The sequence below is a fragment of the Panicum virgatum genome, chromosome 8K (genome assembly GCF_016808335.1).
Source record: "Panicum virgatum strain AP13 chromosome 8K, P.virgatum_v5, whole genome shotgun sequence".
Taxonomy (NCBI): Eukaryota; Viridiplantae; Streptophyta; class Magnoliopsida; order Poales; family Poaceae; genus Panicum; species Panicum virgatum.
Window position 1 is genome coordinate 34,813,404 of NC_053143.1, and position 10,026 is coordinate 34,823,429.

Sequence of the window (10,026 nt, forward strand, 5' to 3'; positions counted from 1 at the left end):
AGATGATGCAGTTTGCGGGGAGCAGTGCCAGTGGATGTTCTGAAAAAATTAGATGTGTTTGTGTAATTTGTAACTCTGCATCAAAATTCTGAATGATGTGTTGTACCATTTCGGCCCTATTTAGCATAGCAATAAATTGCAGATATGCACAGCAAACCATGTTATAGGAGAAAAAAATGTCCTGGAATTTTCCAAGAGGAAAAATGGAAAATTATCAGGGCCAAAGCAGAGTTATGTTGTATCAAACAGTTCATTTGCATAATTTGCTTATCAAACTTTTTCTCAAGAGCCTTCTTGGTCCTAGTTTCCTGCTCCAATACTCTATCACCAGAATATGTTTGTTGATGTCTCATATATCAGACATTTCTCCACTTAATCCTTGTAAAAAAAAGGAAGCATAAAAGCAGATTCACATCTGAATATTATGATATATAGCAGGCAAACAAATCACTTTTCGTAATGTACAGCGTCCAATAAACATACATTGCAGAGGTGTTCCATCAAATTTTACAGCTTCAATCTGGCAAAAACAAATTTATGTCGCAAGTCTCCCAATCACATGGTGGAAACTGAAATATACTAAACTACATCCAACTTCACCTTGGAAAAGCAATTGCAATTCTCCCCGGTGTTTCTGTGTACTATTCTCCCCAGTGTTTCTGTGTACTACTTCCACATTGAATTCATGAATCCAGGAACAGTATACATGTATTTGTATCACCAGGAAGTTCCACAGATTTTATTGTTTTTCGTTATGGTATCGAAAACTACAATGGTAGCAAAGCAGGGCATAAGCAATAGATATTTGCAAATGAATTTCAGACGCATTTCTTTATGCGACTCCCACAAAGGGCACAATTTCCTCCTAGTCAGGTTCAGTGACTACAATCTTGGAATTCCTGCAAGACACCATTTGGCCATCTACAATAGTTTCAAGAGTTCGAGAACCAGGACCCCCATGTTGGTTTCTGCCGTTCGTCTATATCGCTCAGTCATTAACTGTACAGAATCAGAAAGAAACAAAACTGTAGGGCGATGGATTCCATTCTTCCTCTGCAGCCATCAACAACCTTTTCTCGCCGCTTCACAAGTGCTCTCAGTCAGCTTGGAGAGTGAAACTGGAGACTAGTCCGACGCAGTGGAGTCGCTTCTACTAGGGCTTCACAGTGGGAATTAATTCAGAAATGCGACTAATGATGTCTTTCAGGACAGGCAGGTGATATATTCCTAATGCTGTGTTAGATTACCTGTAATTTGGAGAAGTTGGACTGTAATCTGGACTAGGTCCTCCAGAGTTGTCAATTGGGCTGCATAAGTCAAGCAATGCGTTAGAAAACCCACAACTTCCAAGAAAGGAACATACGACTAAAATGGAGCCAGATGATGAAACCTGAATTGGGGCTTACCTGCTGGGGTTGTATGACGGACTTGATAGTGAATAGGTTGGTGAAATCGGTGAGTATGTGGGTGAAGTTGGGCTGAAATGGAAAACAGTGATAGAAGCAATCAAAACATACATATATGAACACAGATCAACAAAGGAAGCATGGGTATTATCAGTTTCGAAAGATAAGTCTGAAGCTCTCTGAAACATTCAGTACCTGTAGTCTGGAGAAATCTTGCTGTCTGGAGTCATTCTTGGGTTGCTTGGAGAGTAAGTGCTCAGAGAATATTTGGCAGATGAAGGATTATAGCTTGGTGAAGTTGGGCAGTAGTTTGGCGATGTTGGGCTGTAATTTGGTGAGGTCGGGCTGTAACCAGGCGATGTAGGGCTGTACGTAGGTGATGCTGGGCTGTATGAGGGCGATGAAGGGCTGTATGATGGAGAAGTAGGGCTATACAATGGTGATGTTCGGCTATATGAAGGCACTGTGGGGCTGTATACAGGAGATGTAGGGCTATATGTTGCCATGGTTGGACTATAAACTGGCGAAGTGGGACTGTAATTTGGAGAAGCAGGATTATAGCTTGATGTAGGACTATAACTAGGAGATACAGGATTGTAAATTGGAGTTGTGGGTGAGTATGAAGGAATCTGTGAGTAAACTGGGCTCGTTGGGGTGTAAATTGGACTTGCTGAACTATATGATGTTGAAGTAGGAGCATTAAGCAGTGATGCAGGAGTGTATGCTTGAGAAATAGGAGTATAAATTGGTGATACAGGAGTGTACGATGGAGAAATGGGGTTGTAACTGTCTTCTGAGCTAGGACTTGGATTGTATCCTCCTGAGCATTGAGAATAACCTTGTGAAGGGACAGGTGATAATGACATATGCCTGACATATGGCGAGAAAGAAGCATTTGTATCAATGGGGGAAGCCCTGAAGTCCGGACTCATCAGATAACTTGGCAACATCATTCCATCAGGATATGGTGTTCCAGAGAGGGGTGGTGCTGGTGTCATGCTAAAGTCACCTTCCAAATAGCTTGGGAGTTGAAGTTCAATGACCTGTTTCAGCATCTGGTCATTCAGAAATAGTGTGAAGCCTCCAGTACCAATAGGAGCAAGCTGGCCAAGCATAATGTTCTCTGTGACACCTTTCAGGTAGTCAGATTCAGAATACGCAGCAGCATCAAGCAAGATATCCACAGTCTCTTCAAAAGAACATCTCATTAGAGGTCCTGTGTCATTGCGATTGATACCATGCCTTGTAATTGCCATCAGATGACCTCTATATGTCATTGTATCGCAAAGAATGGCCAGATGCCTATAGTTTACATAGGATCCATCAAAAGATATGACCACCCGAAGTTCATCCAAGAGGGCCCGACGGACAGCCTCAATTCCAAGAACCTCAATCACTTCAATCAAATGGTTACTTGTTGTTCTTGTGGAATCAACGTCCTCGTGGCACATGACAGCTAAGAGATTGACACCATCCGTATCAAGCATCACTTCTTGAACTGGTTTGAAACCACCATTTTCATCAAATTTATTAATCTTAACTTCTTTGATGAACACCTTGTGAATATCCGGAATGCCTTGAAGAGCCATCTCTGTCAGCATGTTACTCTCTATCTTCTTGAGGAAGACATCATCATCCGCAGACTCGTCTTTCATATCTCCATTCAAAGCTTCATCATTTGCGATGCGCAGACGAAGGATAAGCTTATCTGCATTATCATCGCTAAATATGCATGATAAGTCATCATCAAACTCGCTGTTGATCTTCTCAGCGATATCAGCCATGCTCAAATTCTTATCAACCATCATCTCACGATCAAGCTCAATACGCAGCAGCCAAGGAGAAATCTTATCCGGGTCGATATCCTCATCAGGCATTTCATAATAGGACTGGACAAATTCCACATCCTCTTCAATGATGGTCCCCGTAGGATCAGGATCATACCAAATCTCAGTAGCATGGGTCACACTGCGCAGTGTAGTGTACTCCAACGCACATTGGACATTCTTAGCCAATTCTTTCTTCTTGTTCACCTCAGGCTTTAGATAAACAGACAACGATGGTGTTTTTATCTTCTTGGCAACATTAATGATCTCTCTCAGCCTGGGAACTCCAAGAGTAACATTCTTGGCACTAACACCAGCATAATGGAAGGTATTGAGAGTCATTTGAGTAGCTGGTTCCCCAATGGACTGTGCAGCAACACATCCAATCATTTCACCAGGGGCCACCAAAGACTGTGAAAATCTGGACACAATCTCATCAATAATCCATTCAAATGCTTCCCTTGTAAGCCTGTATTCGTTCAGGACCCTCTTGCTAGCAAATGTAGCACGGAGATGAATATTAAAGAACAAAGTTGCATTCTTCTGTGCCTCAATGCTCATAGCATCATCACCATGCACAACTTTAAGTCTTTCTTGCAGCTTATCTATGGCTTCCACAATTTCCATCGGGTGCATGTCCGAACATGTTCTGGTGTCAATCTTGAATGTCTTCTGGGCATTCCAGATAAGCCGCTTGAGATTGACAGGCATAGGCCATGTATTAGCACCATTTGTAGCAATCTCAGTCCCAAGCTGGAACCGGTCAATTTCTAGCTTCTGAACCTCTGCCTCTAACACATTCCTGAATTCAATGATTGTCTTCAAATCATCAACATGGACAGGCAGCAGGTAGTTAGGCTTCCAGTTCTCATCATCCAGTTCATAGCGGAAGGAATTATCAAACTCATCCTTTTTCATCTGCAAGGAGTCCAACTTCTGTTCTTCAATCCAAACAGCATCCATGCCATCTTCCCCGTATAGGAACTGGATGACATCTCCCAAGGAATTTCTTACGGTACCATCATATTTCACCATGATGTCTTCCATAGCTTTGACAAGCCTGCGTTGGATATAACCAGTCTCAGAAGTCTTCACGGCCGTATCAATCAGACCTTCCCTACCACCTATAGCATGAAAGAAAAATTCTTGAGGTGTCAAACCCCGAAGGTAAGAGTTCTCCACAAATCCACGACTTTCAGGACCATAGTCATCTTTTGTAAAATGTGGCAATGTTCGACCACTGAAACCAAATGGGATTCGCTTGCCCTCAACATTCTGCTGTCCAACACAAGCAGCCATTTGCGAAATGTTAATGAAACTGCCCTTTGAGCCTGCAGTGACCATAGCCTTCAAATTGTTGCTTTCAGATAAACTATTTTGAGCACTGCTTCCAGCATCATCACGAGCCTTGTTGAGAACCTGGAAAGGAAAGAAAAGTTAACAACTGAACTGAGATGGATAATGCTCTTTTTTGATTGAAAGACCCATAAAATAAGAAGCAATACATACTCAAGGTCAAGGAGGCAAACAACTACCTGGTTTACTTTATTTTCAAACGACTCCATCATTGTGCGTCCTGCCTCCGCTTCCAATTGCTTGTCATGTGCTTGTTTAATAAGCTCCTTCACATCATTCTTAGCTTTGGAAATTGTCTGATTAATCTTCTCCATGGTGGCTGCATCTGCAATTGTATCTCCTATTCCAATACTGAAACCAGTTTGAAGAAGCCAGTAGTTGACAAGCCACTGTGTATGACCTAAGAACTTGCGTGCAGCATCTGGACCAACCTCTTCCCTGCAAAGAAATTGAAATTAAAGTTGCTTAGTATATATATAAACAAACAGATGAGGAAATACTAAACCATGCAACTTCTGAATGAAAAATTTAAATGAACCATAATTACCAAATAACATGAATCAGACTTCCAGCGCCAGTTCCCAGAGTCTTTTTGCAAAGTGTACCAGATAGGAGCTCTCCCTTCTCTATCCTGACCACAGTATCACCAGGAGTAATGAATCTTGTTTCTTTTTCGGAATGCCAGGAAGAAAACCTTATCAAATTTATTTTCTTGGGGATAATGAGGCTTAAAACTTGTTTCCCAGTCCAAATAGGCCTTGGTTTTAGAATGGCAGGAGCAGGGATCTTTCCATCAAAGTCTTCCCACCACATCAAGATGTTCATAAATACATCCTGGAAAGAATTTCACAATATTGAACAATGAAACTTAAAAGGAAATATTGATGGAATGGTAAGCAGAGTTTATCCTTATTAACCTTATCAATGAGAGTGTCCCTTTTAGTGATTTTGCGACATCCAAGCAGCGTGTCCTGGACAATACCCATCACAGGCCTATTTGATTGTGGAGACACAATACATTTTGGCACCATCATCAACTCTAGAACTTCAGCTCTGGTCTCAAACGACTGGGGAACATGCATATTCATTTCATCACCATCAAAATCAGCATTGTATGGTGAAGTTACGGACAAGTTCAACCGGAAAGTTGAGTAGGGCATAATTTTGATACGATGCCCCATGATAGACATTTTGTGTAGACTTGGTTGCCGATTGAAAAGAACAAAATCTCCATCATTGAGGTGCCTCTCCACCTGGGTGATCAAGCACAGAAATGGTAAAGAAAACATTTGGATGGGATTATTTAATAAAAGAATCAGTGCTAAAATTACAATGAAGTCAGTGCTCACCTTGTAACCAAGCTCCAAATGCAGGTCGCTGCTTTTCTTCACATAACGAAGATCAAGCCTCTGACCATCTTCCCTAATAATGTACTTTGCACCTGTCTTCCCTGGGGGAGCGTGAGGCCCATATTGCACGAGTTCTTTTAACCTGAGGTCAGTGGATTTCATTGCAAGTGGTCAGCAAAATACAGCATTTATGTAACATGTCTCAATAACAGTAAAGTGGTTTACCTCTCAATGTTATATGGAGTGACAGTTTCTGGATATGTCAGGTTCAAAGCAATGCTCCATGGCACACCTAATTCATCAATGTTAATATTTGGATCTGGTGTGATAACAGTGCGGGCTGAGAAATCAACTCGTTTCCCCATCAAGTTTCCTCTAACCCGGCCTTCTTTTGCTTTCAGCCTGCTGCAAATTGATTTAATAGGCCTTCCAGAACGTTGTGTGGCCTGATCATTTGGGGGTGTGGGGCGAAGGGAAAGAGAAAATGATAAGTTAGTATGATATTAAAGTAACATGAAATGTGATATTGCAAAAACTGAGAATTTGATTTAATAAATAATAACATGAAGAAAAAAAAAATTAGATAACTCACCCTGGGTTGCCCAGGAAGGTCATTATCAAAGTATGTAGCAATGTGAAATTGCAACAATTGAGCAAACTCTGTTATAATGTGAGCTGGAGCTCCGTTTCGCTCTTGCCTTCTCAAGTTCTCATTGTAACGAATTATCATAGCTAATTGATGAGTCAAATCATCCTGTAAGAACTAAGAAGCCGATGAAAGGCCAAGAAAAATAATAGTGAGCTGCAAAGGTGAAATTGCCATCCATCCATGCACTTTATCGCTGGACACAAAATAATTAGTGGTATTAAGCTCACCTCACTTCTGGAAGAAGTTCCCATCATGACAGATGGCCTAACAGGGGGTGGAGGAATTGGAAGAACCTGGAGTATCATCCAATCTGGACGGGCAAATTTGGGATTCAGGCCCAACAGAAGACAGTCCTCATCACTTATGCGCTTGAGAACGTCAAGGACCTGGTAAAACAAGACATGTAAGAAAAACAAATTATTGCAGTAACTTTCTTAGAACAACTTGTTGAATTGACTGGTTATATATACCCTCTCAGCAGAGAGACTCTGCTTTCTTTCCACTTGCTCAGAGGATTTCTCTTTATCGTCATTTTTCTTTGGTGCCTTGAACTCGACAACCATCTTCATACCGTCAACTGTAATATTTGGCTGCATAGCACCACAGCAACCTCTTTTCTTTACAGGCTCATCAGTATCTTTCTGCTCCGGAGTACAAGGGTCATCCCCGCCACAGAACTTTTTGCTCTTGCAAGCATCATATATTCTCCTCAACCTATTCTTTGGGTTCCTGATTTTCAGAGCCTGCTTGAACTTGTTATTATCCTGTGACATGAGCATCCATGTCAAATAACATGTTAAAAAACATGATGAGAATGCAGTGTGGCTAAACATGTACAACGGCTACACAAGAACTATGTGAAAAGCTCCAGAGTTGGCTCATAATCAGAAGATTTTTATTCAGATTTTTTTATGCAAAATACCAGGTATTGTGTGGCTAGGGTGGGTAATATCACGAATGCAAAATATATGAATAGTCTTTTTCCAAGCTTTGCATGAGTCTTATATTAGATCATAGGGTAGTCTGCTCGTAGATGTATCTTAACATGGATCATAGATTACAGCTAAAACAATGTCAGTCTGCGTTCAGCATCACACTGTCTACAGTTTATTTTGTTAGACACGCCTACTGTGACAAGAGCGGACCCTGAACAGAGCTTAATGAGGTACTAAAAAAAAGTTAATTTGATTCATTAATGTCATGATCATGATACAGAAGGCTCTTGTGAGCTCAGTGTGCCTCATTAAATTCAGGACTCCTCTCAGTATATTCGGTTGAAAAGAAAACACACATCCTGCGTAAAACCAAGGGATACCTCATCAGCGAGGATCTTGGAGCAGTTGAAGCAGACACAGCGCATGATAGAAAGTACAGTCTTGATAAAGCCAATGTGGAACATCGGCTTGGCGAGTTCAAGGTGACCAAAGTGGCCTGGGCACTCTGCCATCCCAGCCATGCATGTCTCGCACTTGATTTTTCGATCGACAGTCCCCATCCGAGGGTCACTAAGCCCACCGGTTTTCAGCTTCCCCTTCTCCATAATCTCTGCAGATTCTATTTGCGCCACCGACATTTGCCTCTGCAAAGACACACAGAGATGTAAATTCACCGTTACAAAACGCCCCTTGAATTTGTCCAGGCAATGCAAATGCGCCAACATTTCTTCTATTGAAGCTGAGCCTAATAAGGCAACTATCAAACTCAACTTTAGTGGAGCCTAATGAGGGAAACAGCTAAACCCATCATCAGTGGCACTTAATCATCATTATGTAACATTAATGTTGCGTTTCAGCTGTACTGGAGCAGTTATAGTCGAATATACCATTTTCCTTACTTTCCGGTTCAGATTTTCAGTTGCAATTAAACTTTTCAAATTCATTCTAGATGGTCTGCTTCATAACTCTACCCATATACAGATATGCACAAACAGGAAGGCACAAAACCAAAGTTTACTCCAATAACAAGCCACGACAGTGCAATTTTTCTCTCAAATTGGTTACATTCTGCAGCACAGAGTACAAGTTCTATTGAATTTCACAGTATAAGTGAAGTTCCAACTCCACCATCTATGCTAAGTGCAGATCACTTCAAACCAAACCATATAAACCTCCTCAGTTACAGCAATTGCACAGCACTTCTCAACCTGCCCAAATAGGACGGGCATGAAACAGTAAAACCAAGCGCAACCTCCCATTTCACTGATAGTACATTCTTAAGTTGGTTCAATTTCACCTTACAGAGTTGTTCTATTGGATTTCGTAGCACAGAAACTGTAAAACCAAGCGCAACCTCCCATTTCACTGATAGTACATTCTCAAGTTGGTTCAATTTCGCCATACAGAGTTGTTCTATTGGATTTCGTAGTACAGAATACAAGTGCAGGTTCGAACTCCACCCTCCGGACAAGTGCAAAACAGTTCAAACCAAAACAACAAATCTGCAGTTACAGAAACAGTACAGCATTTTTCAATTCAGTTTTGGTTAGATTTTTAGGGCACCCGAGGTCGTTCAGTTGCACACGTTCTGAGTTACTCAAATCTAGCAGAGCACCAACTCGACCAAACAAGCAGCCGTCAAGCTCAAACCCCTCGCAGATTACATCCAAAACGTCCAATTAGACTCCTCCCACCAAATCCAAGCTCATCGCAGCAGCACGCGAGCTACGAACCACCCACGAGCCCACCCGCAATCCCCCCGAACCACCCAGCCCGCTCGAATTCGAACAGCGATTTCAAGCAGAGAAGGGGGGCGAGCGAGCGAGCGAGGGGGCATTACGATCTCGTCGGGGCTGAGCACGCCGAACTGCACGAGCTCCACCTTGGCCGTCTCGGCCGGCGAGTAAGGGAACCGCTCGTCCATCCCCACCTCCTCCTCCCTCCCCCACACGCGCGCGGCGGCGGCGGCGGCAGCCCGGACCCCGAGCAGATTGGTTTGCGATGGGGAAAAGAAAGGGAGGGGGAGCGCTTTCTGGGAACGGGAGGGGGGTGGGCTATATTTATAGGCCTGGCGGGCGCCGCGGGGGGATAGCGGAGCCGGCGGGAGTTTCTGCGGGCCCCGTGGACCCGTGGGGGCGGTGCACGGGGTAAAGGCGGTGCGGGGAGGCGTGGTTCTCGTGGACTGCGTGCAGGGAAATTGGACGGGGTGGGAGGGAAACCGCCTTTGGGGAGGGTCGTGGCCTGTTGGATGGGGAAGGGACGGGCGTGATGGGGCTGAGCGGGATTGAGGAGGGATTCAAGCGGGAAGGGGAGGGCTCTCAGGATTGGGGTTGTGGGCCGGCTTTTGACGTCTAAGTGACTGATGGGCCGGTAACAGAAATAATTCTTTTCCATCATCTTAAATTCAAATGTGAAATTTTCCACCTGATCTTAGCATTTTGAATTAGTCTATTGGCGGAAATGTAAGAAGTCACGCGTCTGACCGAAATATTCCGCACAAGAAAT

The 10,026-nt window shown here is 43.1% G+C and overlaps 1 protein-coding gene across 1 annotated transcript; it reads right to left on the reverse strand.

Annotated features, from left to right (window-relative positions):
* Positions 1–877: 877 nt before the first annotated feature.
* On the reverse strand, positions 878–9,534 carry LOC120644494 (DNA-directed RNA polymerase II subunit RPB1-like). The gene is made up of 14 exons (XM_039921122.1): positions 9,362–9,534; positions 7,902–8,165; positions 7,057–7,350; positions 6,814–6,972; positions 6,530–6,700; positions 6,163–6,383; positions 5,938–6,079; positions 5,506–5,841; positions 5,136–5,422; positions 4,768–5,026; positions 1,602–4,651; positions 1,407–1,478; positions 1,248–1,307; positions 878–1,159 (listed from the first exon to the last, which is right to left on the reverse strand). Exons 1-14 carry the CDS (start codon positions 9,443–9,445, stop codon positions 1,126–1,128), a joined length of 5,433 nt encoding a protein of 1,810 aa, XP_039777056.1. The 5' UTR covers positions 9,446–9,534; the 3' UTR covers positions 878–1,125.
* Positions 9,535–10,026: the final 492 nt, after the last annotated feature.

Coding starts and splice junctions, on each gene's coding strand:
- LOC120644494 (XM_039921122.1), bottom strand. CDS start 9,445: ATGGACGAGCGGTTCCCTTACTCGCCGGCCGAGACGGCCAAGGTGGAG. Junction 6,701..6,813: donor GAACTTCTTCCAGAAGTGAG/GTGAGCTTAATA, acceptor TCGGCTTCTTAG/TTCTTACAGGATGATTTGAC. Junction 1,479..1,601: donor AAGATTTCTCCAGACTACAG/GTACTGAATGTT, acceptor TTTCCATTTCAG/CCCAACTTCACCCACATACT.